The 15,806-nt window shown below is 40.6% G+C and overlaps 1 gene segment (V, D, J or C); it reads right to left on the reverse strand.

Annotated features, from left to right (window-relative positions):
• Window positions 1–1,717: 1,717 nt before the first annotated feature.
• Window positions 1,718–5,458, reverse strand: LOC115819430 (Ig heavy chain V region 5A-like). The segment is given in 3 exon segments: window positions 1,718–1,753; window positions 4,984–5,291; window positions 5,416–5,458. Coding segments are annotated over 3 exon segments (387 nt in total).
• Between the last annotated feature and the right edge of the window lie 10,348 nt (window positions 5,459–15,806).

Genomic DNA, 15,806 nt, shown 5'->3' on the forward strand with positions numbered 1-15,806 from the left:
TGACTTGTCAGCATTTTACAGTGTGAGCTCGCCAGAATTGATTAGATAACAGAAGAAAAAAGTGTGTTTAAGTTTAATGAGTTACTTACATGGTCACTGTGAGAGATAATACTGTTGTGGTTTGTTGGCTATATATATATATATATATATATATATATATATATATATATACTACGACGACGTGTTGCAGTTCATTTTATTCCTAATAAGCCACACTTTCAGTGGATCAAGCCGATACCTCTTACTGTAAACCAATGGCATGGGGAGATATTTAAGGTTATACTAATGGAGCGACTGAGCACAGTCTTGAAGTGGAATGTAAGTTCCTTAACCGTCCTTCTCCCCACGATAACCAAAACACCAAAGCCAGAGCGCAATCCACAAACAAAGTCAGTAAACGAAAATTCAGGGTTGAACACAGAATGGGAAGTTTGTTATACAGTAGAAACACACGAAAGGCAAAAGGCAACAACGAGATCGAAATCTAACACATGGCGCATCCAGTATCTTTAAATGTTAGCGCTCCGCGTCTGGTTGGCCAAGCCACGAGAGGCACTCCCTCCCTGGTTGGTCGAACGGGAGGGGGGGCACAACATCAGGCCAGATGGTATTGGGTACCTGTGTCAGCAGAGAGAGAGAGAGAGACCCGCAAATGAAGCAAGGCACACAAATAAAATGCACAGTGCGCTGCACGTAACACCAAACCACAGAATCAATGAAAACATCAGCAGCTTGTCTAGTTTTATTTGGTAGATAATATATGCTCCCTTGTGGATAAGAGAGGTTACTGTGGGTAGAGTGAAATTTTGTCCTGATTTGTCATTAATACTTCAACCATTCAGCTTTAGTGGAGTGTGCTGGATTGTTAATTTTCTCATGAAACCATGTGATTTTCACATTATTTACTCACAAGCTCATGTGCAAAACTGAGACCTACATTTTATTTCTGCACTTTTGGAGAGCGCAACCCAAGCAGGTCTGCTGTCTTTTGTACAGGTTGGCTGTCTTTGTCTCTCACTATGACTCTACAGTACAGTAATACACAGCTGTGTCAGGAAATGCAGATGAAGGGAACAAGGAGAGCAGAGCAAAGATGTAGTAGGATAACTTGTGTGTGTGTGTGTGTGTGTGTGTGTGTGTGTGTGTGTGTGTGTGTGTGTGTGTGTGTGTGTGTGTGTGTGTGTGTGTAAATACGTGTGGACAGTGTTTCCTGACTCCCTTTGGTTTTTGTACAGCACTGCATCCCTTTCTCTCACTGTGAGTCTCTGGCACAGTAATACACAGCTGTGTCTTCAGTCTTCAGACTGTTCATCTGTAGATAGAGCTGATTCTTACTGTTGTCTCTGGAGATGGTGAACTTTCCCTCAACAGCATTGGAGTAAAAGTTGCTGCTACTGTCACCCGTAATTGTTGACAACCATTCCAGTCCTTTTCCAGGGGCCTGTCTGATCAAGCTCATGCTATAGCCACCAATAGGCTGTACAGGTCAGTTTATGAGATCCACCAGATTTAATGGTCATTGGTTCAGACTCAGTCAGTGTCTGACTGACCCAATACATATGTGAACAAAGAGAACATAATAACCAAGTGAATAGAACCTAAATTAAAGAACTGGAAAACATTCAAATTCATGTAACAAAATGAAATTAATTCTTTAGAGATGCCTTGTATCATTCAAACATCAACATGAAAATCAAAAACAAAATAACTCTTGACTCTATAGCTGAGTTGACAGGAGCTGCTCCTCTAAATACTGTACAGAGATGAAAAGAGACATGAGATTATAAAGAACTAAAGAGGACTATTAATTTGTATAGTCCATTCTACAGAGACTTAAATAAGTACAGTTATAAGTATTGTGACCAGAGTGTAGAGTCTGTGATTATTTTCTCATAATTTAAAGCCGTCATCATCATCATCATGTTTTGTTTTGTTCTTTTTTTGTTTACAGTGGTTCTACAGGAAGTTGTTTTGCATGGCTTTGTGACTCACTTCTATCACTGGTAATACACAGTCATGTCTTCGCTCTTCACGCTGTTCATCTGTAAATACAGCCAGGGACACCTGCAGGATTTCATCTTAGGGTACATACAGAAACCTGACCACGCGCGCACACGTATACACACACACACATCGAGAGAGAACTGAGAGAGACTAACATCACTGACTGATTAATGAATAATTAAATCTGGCTTACCCATGTGACGTTTACTCTGCTTCTCCCAGTCCCATCGAATTGTTTGAGCATTTCCTCACTGTCTATTTTCATTTCAGGATGAATGTTCTAATTTAGGATGAAAGTTCAGTGAGTCTGCATCTGTCATCGTGTTGCATAAATAAGTCTTTAGATGCCTCAGAATGCTAAATTTGCACTTGGAAGAAGCCGTGGACACTGGTATAGTCAGCAGGACTTTCAGCATGTAGAATGTTGGGGTAGAAATCTGCTGTGCTCTTAGTTCTAACATGAACTAGCTAGCGTAGGACTGTCATTGGTGATCATCTGGGGGTAAATTGCCACATTTGAAAAGATACAATTTAAGATTATGCGCATCAGCTAACCAATCAGATCTCCCTTATGCGTGTGTTTGCACAGGAAGAGGCAAAGGTTTGATGACAGCAACCTTGGGCCTGCACTACAAAGCAATGTAACTGGCTTAACCAGATAACTTCTGGTTAAGTTAACACAGAGTAAGTAGTAACCCCCCTAATAGTAGAGCCTTATGGCTTTGTTTTGCTAGGAGAATGAAGCCATAGGGCTCTTTTGTATATCAAGTGTGAAAAGACATAATTTTGTGAAACATAATTACACATGTCATTATACTTATAACCCATTATTAAACAAATTTACTGTCAGCTGTGTATGATCCCAGACTAAGACATGTGGATAGTGCAGAATGATGTTTATAATAAAGTCATGCACGGACATGTGTATAAGTTTGTAAAGTGTAATTATAAAGTATCAGATGGGTAGGCACTAGACTGAGTGCCCTCAGTCTTTTGTTGGTGCATATACAGGCATAAATTTGATTGTATTCATTTGATTTCAAAGAGGCTAGCCCTGTACTACTGGCTCTTGTCAGAATCAGAATAGTGATTAAGTTTTCCACTCAAGTCCTTTTTCTATATGTCGTATTCTAAATTCTGATACAAATGTTAGAAATTGTCTATTGTGGCTCCATTGTGGAGGTTTTGTTTGGGGAACTGTGTGTCTTTAACACTGTGGCAGTCTTTGCACAGTAATACACAGCTGTGTCCTCTTTTTGCAGGCTTTGACTGCTGTCTCTGGAGATGGTGAAGCGACTTTTGAATGAATCTCCAGTGTCTATGGATCCACTGCGCTATATGATCCCAATTAACTCCATGTCTTTTCCCTCAGTCTTTCTGATCCAACAAGTGCCATAGTCAGTGAGGGCATAACCTGAGATTTGACAGGATAATTTCACCTTTTCACCAGAAGAGACAGTTTGATCGGGAGAAGAGGTCAGAGAGATCAATGTAGACCTGATATAAGGAGAGAAGGAGAGAAAACTGTTACTAGTTAGAAATGATGTAGTGTCATAGAGTGTGATAGAAATAATAAAACAAATGATGAACTTGACTGAATTTATCTTCTCACACAGCAGAAAGATCAAGAGGAGCAGAGGAACCCAGCTCATGACTGCTGCCGCTGGAGACAGAGTAGAACTGAAATGTAGACACACAGTTTTACACATACCTTCCCACTGTGTGTGTTTGTGTCTGCAGTCACTTATATGTGTATTTATTTGTGTGGATCTGGAAGTGGGAGGCAGAGCAGAGTGTTATTAAAATGCAAGACTGCTGTAAATATTTGCATATAGTTTTTCTGTCTTATTGTCACACTGGTGGTGTGGTGCAGGACCCAAGTGCAAAGACACGATGATGAAGGTGACAAAATGGAGGACTTTACTTAAAATGAAGATCAAAATACAAGTACAAACTGCAACAAAAACCGATAACAAAAAGTTGCAGTATAACAGAGTGCTCAAAACACAAACAACGATAGACAATGGACAAGGCAAACACTAGGACTTAAATACAGAGGGAAACTAAACAGGGCAAAACAGGATTGGTCAAAACTAACAAGGTTAATAATGAGACAAACGGGAACAGGTGAGGGGCGGAGACAGACAGAACAGGAGCACAAAGATGGAACAAAACAAAATGGAGGTGCAGGCTGTGACACTTAAGATGAGAGTTTTAAAATGGTATATATCAAATGAATATAAAACAGTAGAGCAGAGGTCTTGCCTAATTTCAATATAGAGTTCATGTCATAAGAATTAATCAAGTAAAACTTATGGGACTTATTTTACTATCTGCATCGTGAATGTTGCTTTCAAACAGTGCTAAATATTGCATTTGACAGACACAAAACATAGCCAGAGATGCACTTTCTTATGACTCAGGTTAATACTATTAGCACCCCCTATGACTTTGTAGGCTATGGAATAAGATACTAGACTAGACTGTTTTGGGGGGTTATTTTGAAATATATTTTACCAAGCATGTATTTTTTTTTTTTGTTTCGTAGAACTATCATAGCAGTAGGTCTGTAAATCCTGTTAAACTATTTGTTGCACACCCCGGTTCTTTTTCTTCTCCTTTGCTGGGATATTATTTTGTTTAATAGTCAAAATAGAAGTTAATAAAAATCACTTCTAAATTTCATTTACTTGTGTTCCACCATTTAACTGACACAATTGGTTTTGTTCCCGGGTAGTAAGTGTTTAGTATAAATACATGCTAATTTTGATTCATGTGTTATTTTTTTCTGACTTTATGTGAATGAAAATGTGCAAATTGGGGTCTGTCTCATGAAAGTGATTTACAGTATTATCATAAATCACTTCTAAATCACATATTCCTATATGTAGTCAGATCATTTGGCAGCAATGTAAAGTGTGACATTGTATATAAGTGTTGTTTTGAGGCTGTGTGTGAATATTTGTACAGCTCCTCTACCAGATGGAAATAATGTGTGTAACAGGCACAGTAATACATAGCTGTGTCTTCACTCTGTAGATTATTCCCTTGTAATGTTATTGTGTTACTGCTGGTGTCTCTTGAGATGCTGAACTTGTTTTTCAGAGAGTATAAGCTCCCATCACTGTAGATAATTCCAATGAACTCCAGAGCTTTTCCTGCTGGTTGTCTAATCCAAGCTGTATCATAGCTAGTAACTGAATACGAGGGCTTGCAGTTGATGGTCATTTGCTGACCTGGACGAACAGTCTGAAAGTCAGGCTGAATCAGCTCATAAGAGTGGACACCTGGAAGAGATTCAGTAATTATTACAAAGACATGAGACATTCAGTCAAATACTCTAAACTGTCAGTAAAATGGACTACAAGATACTGCAGTTTTAATTCCTGTAATTAGACCAAATAGACTCACAGGATGCGGCTGCCAGTAGCAGCACTAGAGACACAGAGAACATGATTGGTTTTAAAGCTCAACTTGAGAGTATCTCCTGTAGAGCTCAGAGGCTGTTTAAATGATTTAAATAGAAATTGGTCACATGAATCAGAAATAGGGAGGATTTGCATAGGGGAGTCACATCACATGAGATCTGTCATCCACGCTTTCATCTTTTTTCTCCTGTAATCCTGTAAGTGATTACATATTTCATATGCTTTTTTTTTTTGTTTCCCCCCCCCCAGAAACAAATATAGTATCATGATTGGAATTATGTGAAACCTTGAATTTGTGACTTTTAATTGCAGTTACCTCTCTACGTAAAGGAGTAGGATGATTTTTTCTTTTTCTTTTTCTTCACACTTATTTCCACACGCTCGGGCAGATTAATGTCTATGAGAATTTTTGAATGGTTTGAAATTCTGCCCAACAATTCATAAAAATGTACCTATCAGACATTAATCAGCAATAGCAATAAAGAGCATGTTCAAATAAATGTTAGACGATTGTTGTACTCAAATATTAGAAATTGGTGAACATAAGTGAACGCTGACTACTCTGTAAATGACCCTGTTTTGTTTTTCTGCTGTTTATGTTTCCATGAAGCCCCATCCTACAGTGTAGCTGGTTTTATGAGTTTAGTCACAGTGAATCTCTAGCACAGTAATAAACTGCTGTGTAATCAGTCTTCAGTGAGTTCATATGAAGCTAGAAATTAGAGCTGTCATGGGATGCTGTGAATCGACCCTGCACTGCCTCTTGCTCTTGTCAGAATCAGAATAATAGTAAATGATCCATTCCAGTCCTTCTCCAGGAGCCTGATGGATCCAGTGCATATAAACACCACTCACACTAAATCCACTGCAGGCACAGGTGAGTTTGTGGGCTTCACTTGGAGACAGAACCACTGACTGTTCAGATAGGGCCATGACCACCAGCAGTAACAGAGAAACAGGGAACATTGTTTATGCTGAGCTGGTGTGAGCTGATTCAGCACTTTCCAGATGCCTGGAGGAACATCCTCACTTTCAGACCGTAGCTGATTAAATAGAGAATATGATTAAGAATTCAACAGATCTGTACTGATGCATGGTTCTGAAGTAGTAAAGCACCTGAATTGGCATAAATAGGACATGTGAAACTACAGGAGCTACCAATGAAAACATCAGCAGCTCATCTGTTTTTACAGAGAATGAGTTCACACCTGTGGATAAGAAGTGGTATTGTGGGTAGGGTGAAAGTTTCTACTGATTCATACTGCCTCCTTCAACCACTAAGATTTAGGAGGAAATGGTGTTGCATTTAGTCAGTCACTTTCTCAAAGCAATACGATTCTGTTCTTCGTAAGTATCATCATCATCATCATCATCATCATTTTCTGCCACTTATCTGGGACCGGGTCGCAGTGGCAGCAGGCTGAGGAGGGAAGCCGAGACATCGCTTTCCCCAGCTACATCCACCAGCTCCTCCTGGGGGATCCCAAGGCGTTCCCAGGTCAGCCAAGATATACAATTCTCCCAACGTGTCCTGGGTCTGCCCCGGGGTCTCCACCTAGCTGGTCGTGCCCAGAACATCTCCACAGGGAGGTGCCCAGGAGGCATCCTGACTAGGTGCCTGAACCACCTCAGCTGGCTCCTTTCAATGCGGAGGAGCAGCAGCTCTACTCCAAGCTCCTCCCGGGTGTCCGAGCTCCTCACCCTATCCCTAAGGGTGCACCGAGCCACCCTGTGGAGGAAGCTCATTTCCACCGCTTGTATCCACGATCTCGTTATTTTGGTCACTACCCAGAGCTCGTGACCATAGGTGAGGGTTGGAACAAAGATCGACTGGTAAATTGAGAGCCTTGCCTTCTGACAGCTCCGTCTTCACCACGACGGTCCGGTACAACGACTGCATGACTGCTGCCACCGCCCAGATCTGCCTGTCGATCTCCCGCTCCATTTTACCCTCACTCGTGAACAAGACCCCGAGATACTTGAACTCCTCCACTTGAGGCAGAAACTCAGTCCCAACTCGGAGGGGGCAAGCCACCTTTTTCCGGCATAGGACCATGGCCAAGGTGAGGGGCCAGACAAAAAGCGATTCTGAAAGCCCTTATGATCAGCACCCACATAGAAACAGGCACCTCGCCCGGAAAAGGGAGACCTGGGCCTCCTCCTGGAGCCAGGCCTGGGAGGGGAGCTCGTAGGCGAGCGCCTGGTGGCCGGACCTTCCACAGTGTCCGGCCGGGCTCAGCCCAAATGAGCCACGTGGGGCCGTCCTCTCGTGGAACCACCACCTGCAAGGGGAGAAATAGGGGCCTGGTGGGATGCCACACAGGTGGCGGGATGGTGTGGGATCATCATCATCATCAACATCATCATCATCATGTTTTGTTTTGTCCTTTTTTTTCGTTTACAGTGGTTTTACAGGAAGTGGTTTTGTATGGCTTTTTAACTCTTTTCTATCACTGTGTCTCTCTGACATGGTAATACACAGCCGTGTCTTCACACTGTTCATCTGTGAATGCAGTTTACTGCTGGAGTCATCTGGTGAATCTTCCCTTAACAGACTGAGAATAGCTGTTAGCAAAGCTATAAGTGGCAGTTTCTAGGAATGCAATCCATCCCAGACCTTTCCCAAGAGCCTGTCTGATCCAAGCCATACCATAGCCGCTGAACATGAAGCCTGAAGTTGTACAGGTCAGTTTATGAGATCCACCAGCTTTAATGATCACTGGTTCAGACTCAGACAGTGTCTTTGCTACTACATCGAAAACTAATAGAATACAACAGTCAAATGAGTAGAAAATTATATTTAAAAATATCATATGAAATTGGGGAATATTCAGGTTCATACATCAAAACTAAATCAAACTCAACAGAAATGTGACAGAGCTTTGTGATCATAAAGGACTGAAGTGGAGTACAACTTTACATAGTCCACCCTTCCACCCTCTAGAGACTTGTATCAGGTCCAGTGGAACAGCATAGTTATAAATTATAGCTCAAAAGATTAAAAAGGAGCATTTCATATGTAATATTTCAATAATATACACAGGTGTATCCTCAGTCTGAGGGCTTTGTCCTCGCAGAGACACTGTACTGAAGGAGGTATCTCTGGAGACCCGAAACTTGTTCTTCAGTTTGTCACTGTAATATATGTTACCGCTACCACATACTCATCCTACCCATTCCAGTGTTTTCCCTGTAGGCTGTCGTATCCAGTCATTACAATGGTTGCTATCAGTCAGTGAATATCCAGAGACCTTACAGGACAAAGTCATGGACTGACCAGGCCTTAAATCCATAGAACCAGGCTGGGTCATCTCTACACAGTGAATTCCTGTCAGAGCACAAACACAATCAAATGTAAACAATTTAACTCACATTCCCTCAATACTTTTAAAATACAGGTGAATTCACTGGTACTCACTGTTTACAGCTGCCAACAGCAGCAGTAGCAGAGAGGAGGAGAACATGGTCTAAGAGTAGACAGAGGTGTTTGGAGCTGGTCTTTCTCTGCTCACATATACTCAGACATGGTTTAAATATGAAGATGTGAGACAGTGAATTTGTTTAGAGTAGCGTCTCTCATCCACTTCACCACTGAGGGGCATGTGGCTTTTATCAGTTAGACAGGTTCACTCCTACAACCCTAATGAAAAACTGTGCACTCAAGGATTACGTAACATTACAAAGATATCCATGATTTCAAATTTTGATCATGATTCTGATGTAATATGGGAAAGATCCTGATAAGAGTGTTTAATTTGGCACCAGCCTTTTAATAATTGAGACAGTGACTTGCTCATTTGTTAAGTAAGAGAGTCTACTCTGTCATGCTCCTCTGATGTTTGTTCATTTTCTCATAGTGATGATATTTCATGGTGTCACTCTCAAATGTGTAATCTCATAGCAGTGCTAAGATTTTTCAGGATCTTTTTGCATTTTTGTTCATACTCTGAAGTCAGTTTGTATCTGCTTAGACAATGACAGTAACAGACAACCAATCAGCACTTGATTTTAAATGTTAAATTTCACACTAATTTCACTAGCGGCATTGTGGTTTTCCCCACCACCTATAACATCAAATGAACTTCCAAGTCTATTAAATATAAATCTATAATATTAAATAAAATGTCTAAATATTAATAGATATTTAAACAGACAAAACCAACTCGCACCACCAGGGGGCACACTGAGTGATGAGTTGCCAGCCATGGTGATCCATTAACCTATTCTCTCTTTTGCTGATTTTGATACTGTTTCCCCTCCAACAAAGTCAAGGAAGGTGTTGGAACTCAGTTTCCAAAGCTTTAAATATTCTGAGGTGGTGTAGTGGATTATAATTCTTAACCTTCCTGTTAACGTATGGCTCCCCTTGTCATAGATGCTCAGAGGACCTTCACACTCAGTTGTCTGTCAGTAATCTCCACCATTAATTGACATTAATTGACTTGTCCCGGAAAAACTCCTCTGATGTCTTATCCCCCAGTTCAGTTCATGATGACTTTTGACAAGAGTAACTCTGAGATTTCTGGTGGCTCAAAAGGCTCAGAGTCCTGTTGTAAGAAAAGAGGTCACTATTCTCAGAGACCTGTAAACAGAGTGTTCTAGTGTTTTATTAAGCTACTACCTGAAAGGAAAAAAAAAAACAGTAATGTTTGTCATTAATGTTGTTCTGTTTGTTTAATTTTAATCTAGGTATGGTAAATTATTATGCGATTCAAACTTCAACATTTGTTCCACAATGAGCTATATGGTCTTTTGAAAATATTTTTATACATTTTCGCTAGACAAAGCATCTGTAAAATGTTGATGTAGTTATTTATAGTCTATAGTGACATTCACTGACAGCGCAGGTGTTTCCTGTCAATCATGCTTGAGTTCTTCTGAACTGAGTCTCATATTTCTTAACAATGCTGTAAAAGTAAAAGCTACAAACTACAATAATAGCCTAGTATGGGTAGATTAAAGGTAATGGGTGTGCAATTATGAACGTCTATATAATTTATTGATAGTATATTATCTTGTAAGGAGAATAACTAATATGTTTTCTTACAAAATTGTACAAAGTGATTGGAATAATCAAATTAAAAGATGCAAAGAAAAGAAAAAAATAAAACAATGACTGAGAGCGATATTAATGTTGAGGGATTTTTTAAAACACACGACCCATGAAAACACAAAAAGAAATAGGAAAGAAGAAAGAGCATAGTGTGATTTCAAATATTTCTAAAACAACTTCACATTAGAGAAGTGAGAGAAAAAAAAATAATATCGTGAAAATAAGTTTTTGTTTTTAAATAAGTTCCATTCTCCAGCAAGGTACTTAGGAACCAACCCATTTCCACATTTAAATGTTAATTACAAGATTTTGGACAAAAAGAAAAAGAAAAAGAAAAAAAAAAGATACACCGCCGGAGGGAATTAAGGTTACAGAGAAAATTTGTAATGCTTGATCTTTTCCTTCAAGTGTGACAAGTCAAATACTTTACGCAAATATAATCTATAAAGTTGAAGTGAAATGTTTATGTAAATGACTTGAAAACAGAACTGAGGGACTTCCCCATGCTTTAACTGTGTGACTACAGCCAGCTGGTTTTGGGTACAGTTATGTCCCAGCAGGCCTTGAATTTAATCATTTAGGGGGCAAGGTCGTTTGGTCTTTAATATTATAGATTCTGGGGGGCATTCTGAATCTCAACTATGTGCGGCTTTATTAAAACATCTGCACTTATTTCTTAAATCATCAATGCTGATATATCTGTACAGAGCCTTTCTTGAAGGAATGTTTGACACCAGGCCTTAAATTTCATCATTTATGGGGCGACACCATTTAGCCTGTAATATTAGAGATTCTGGGGAGGCACTTAGGCCATAAACCAAGCTCAGGCTTTAGATCCTTCAACAAATAAGTACACATCGTTCACCTGGCCCAAATAATTAAAAAAAAAAAAAAAAGAAAGAAGAAAAGAAAAACATAAACCAGCTGTAAACTGCAAGTTTTCTATATGAATGAATAGAAGCTATGAATACAAACTATGTAGTGGTTTATTAAATAGACTGCACTTACTTCTCAAATCATCCATGCTGATGCATGTGGTGCCTTTCATAAAGGAGTCCTTTAGATGATGATATATTCATTCAATACAGCGAAAATATGATATTACTTGTGGACATTACAGCATGCACTCAGAACTTGTATGTATTTCTTGAGGGAAATATGAATCTCTAAATCATCACTATCAAATGCACATGGGAGTCAATTTAAAAAAGTTGTTGAACTGTGAAAACTTTTCAAAGTCCTTTTCAAAGTAATGATGCCTTTTGCTCTCTTGTATTAATACCAAATATTTCATTGGTTTACTGAATCCGCAGAAAAGGTTTAGTTAGTATCACCTTGCTGACATGAAGAAGCCTGTATTAACGACCAGTTAGCTAACTTAGCTGCCTAGCTAATGTTTGTACTATCAGCTAACTTAAGTGGTTAGCAAGCATCAGTCACATTAACAGCAATATTAAATTTGATTATGGTTTTATAGCCATCATTGCTAGTCAATGTCTTCATTGCAATAATTTTATAGCACTTGCTTTGTTTAGGTTAGAAAATCACTGCAATTCAACCCTCACCACACAAAAGGAATTAGCTTGCTTACCTTCTGAAGTGTAGTCATCACCTGTACAGCTTGTCCTGTCAGCACTGGATGTTGTTGGGCGAAGGGGTAGGTCATGATCATTCAGTTAGGGTCCTACTAATTGCCACATTGCACCACACTGTACCACACTACACCACACTGTACCACACTACAACACACTAAACTGTACCACACTGCACCAAACTATACCACACTGTACCACCCTACACCACACTGTACCACACTGCACCACACTATACCACACTGTACCACACAACACCACACTGTACCACACTATACCACACTGTACCACACTATACCACACTGTACCACACTGAACCACACTACACCACACTGTACCAGACTACACCACACTGTACCACACTGTACCACACTACACCACACTATACCACACTACACCACACTGTACCACACTACACCACACTGTACTACACTGTACCACATTACACCACACTGTAGCACACTATACCACACTGTACCACATTACACCACACTGAACCACACTGTACCACACTGAACCACACTATACCACACTGCACTACACTCTACCACACCATACCACACTGTACCACACTACACCACACTGTACCACACTACACCACACTGTACCACTCTGCACCACACTGAACCACACTGTAACACACTACACCACACTACACCACACTGTACCACACTACACCACACTGCACCACACTGTGCCACACTGAACCACACTGTACCACACTGTACCACACTACACCACACTGTACGCCACTACACCACACTGTACCACACTGTACCACACTACACCACAGTGTAGCACACTGTACCACACTACACCACACTGAACCACACTGCACCACACTATACCACACTGTAGCACACTACACCACACTGTTCCACACTGTACCACACTGAACCACACTGTACCACACTATACCACACTACACCACACTACACCACACTGAACCACACTGTACCACACTACACGACACTACACCACACTGTACCACACTACACCAAACTACCCCACACTGTACCACACTACACCACACTGTACCACACTGTACCACACTGTACCACAATACACCATACTGTACCACACTGCACCACACTATACCACACTGTACCACACTGTACCACACTGCACCACACTATACCACACTGTACCACACTGAACCACACTGTACCACACTACACCACACTGTACCACACTGTACCACACTACACCACATTACACCACACTACACAACACTGTACCACACTGAACCACACTGTAACACACTACACCACACTGTACCACAGTATACCGCACTGTACCAAACTATACCACACTGTACCACACTGAACCACACTGTACCACACTACACCACACTACACCACACTGTACCATACTACACCACACTACACCACATTACACCACACTACACCACACTGTACCACACTGCAACCACACTGTACCACACTATACCACACTGTACCACACTACACCACACTACACCACACTACGCTACACTACACCACACTGTACCACACTACACCCCTCTGTACCACACTACACCACACTGTACCACACTGTACTACACTACACCACACTGTACCACACTATACCACACTGTACCACACTGTACCACACTACACCACACTTCACCACACTACACCACACTACGCTACACTACACCACACTGTACCACACTACACCCCTCTGTACCACACTACACCACACTGTACCACACTGTACTACACTACACCAAACTGTACCACACTACACCACACTGTACCACACTGTACCACACTACACCACACTTCACCACACTATACCACACTGTACCACACTACACCACACTGTACCACACTACACCACACTGTACTACACTACACCGCACTGTACCACACTGAGCCACACTGTACCACACTGAACCACACTATACCACACTGTACCACACTGTACCACACTACACCACACTGTACCACACTGAACTACACTATACCACACTACACCATACTGTACCACACTAGACCACACTACAGCACACTTTACCACACTACACCACACTATACCACACTAAACTGTACCACACTGCACCACACTATACCACAATGTAACACACTACACCACACTATACCACACTGTACCACACTACACCACACTGTACCACACTGAACTACACTATACCACACTACACCATACTGTACCACACTAGACCACACTACAGCACACTTTACCACACTACACCACACTATACCACACTAAACTGTACCACACTGCACCACACTATACCACAATGTAACACACTACACCACACTATACCACACTGTACCACACTATACCACACTGTACCACACTACACCACACTACACCACACTGTACCACATTACACCACACTACACCTCACTGTACCATACTGCACCACACTGTACAACACTGAACCACACTGTACCACACTGTACCACACTGCACCACAATATACCACACTGTACCACACTACACCACACTGTAACACACTACTCCACACTGTACCACACTGTACCACACCGAACCACACTGAACCCCACTACACCACACTGTACCACACTGAACCACACTGCACCACACTGTACCACACTACACCACACTACACCACACTGTAGCACACTACACCACACTGTACCACACTACACCACACTGTACCATACTACACCACACTGTACTACACTGCACCACACTACACCACACTGTACCACACTACACCACACTGTAGTATATTGCACCACATAATACTACAGTATACCACATGATACCACAAAAATACCAGATCAGTTGTTTCTATATAGTACAATACAGTACACGACTGTTGTCTGTTTTTGTTTTTATTAATCTTATTTTTTTTTCACCTCAAAGACATTAACATCTTTTCATGTTCAAAAAATACTCATGAAAACTTTTTCTCTTTGTTTACACTAGAACTGAAAAGTAACTATTACAAACATTCACAATCCTTCTTTATTGTTTATAATATTCTTATTGTTACCTGAACTTCTATAACGTCATGAATTCAACAGTTAACAATGGCAACTTTTCTAAATGAACATTCAGAACATTCATTATTCAGAATTCAGTGAAGAACATCACATAAATTTCACAAATTCTTCATCACAGAACATGGGATACAAACTGTTTTGAAATACTTTTAAGTTTAAGTTTTAAGTTTTAATGCTTTTTGATCTTATTTCCTAATATGAACACTGATAAACAACAAATAAAAACCAAGGCATGATATATCGGCTAATTTCACATCTTTCTATTGAGTTGCCTTTTTTCCCCGTTTAGTTTGGGTTTTCTCAGCCTTCGCAGATCTTTTTTGCCCTGTTTTTTTTGCAAGCTTGGGTACATTGGGAATCACCAGTTGGCCGTCACTGGAGGGTAGAGATTGCTTGTTTTTCTTTAATTTAATTTTTATAAGCCTTTGCATATGGAATATGTGTTATAATATGGTTTTCACAAAAAGAAAAGAAATTACCTGTGAACTGTGAATTAAGCTACAATATGAATTAACTATAGTCGACAAAGTGCAGGAACTCAATGCTAATGGTTAGTTTTCATCTTCTTCTGATTTATCTTCTTTTTTCACATCATTGTTAGTATTATTTTTCTGCAGTGAGAGTGTATGGCAGCGCAGACGAGTGTGGTACAGTGTGGTATAGTGTCGTGTAGTGTGGTGTAGTGTGGTACAGTGTGGTGCAGTGTGGTGTAGTGTGGTATAGTGTGGTG

The sequence above is a fragment of the Chanos chanos genome, chromosome 8, assembly GCF_902362185.1.
Source record: "Chanos chanos chromosome 8, fChaCha1.1, whole genome shotgun sequence".
Classification (NCBI taxonomy): Eukaryota; Metazoa; Chordata; class Actinopteri; order Gonorynchiformes; family Chanidae; genus Chanos; species Chanos chanos.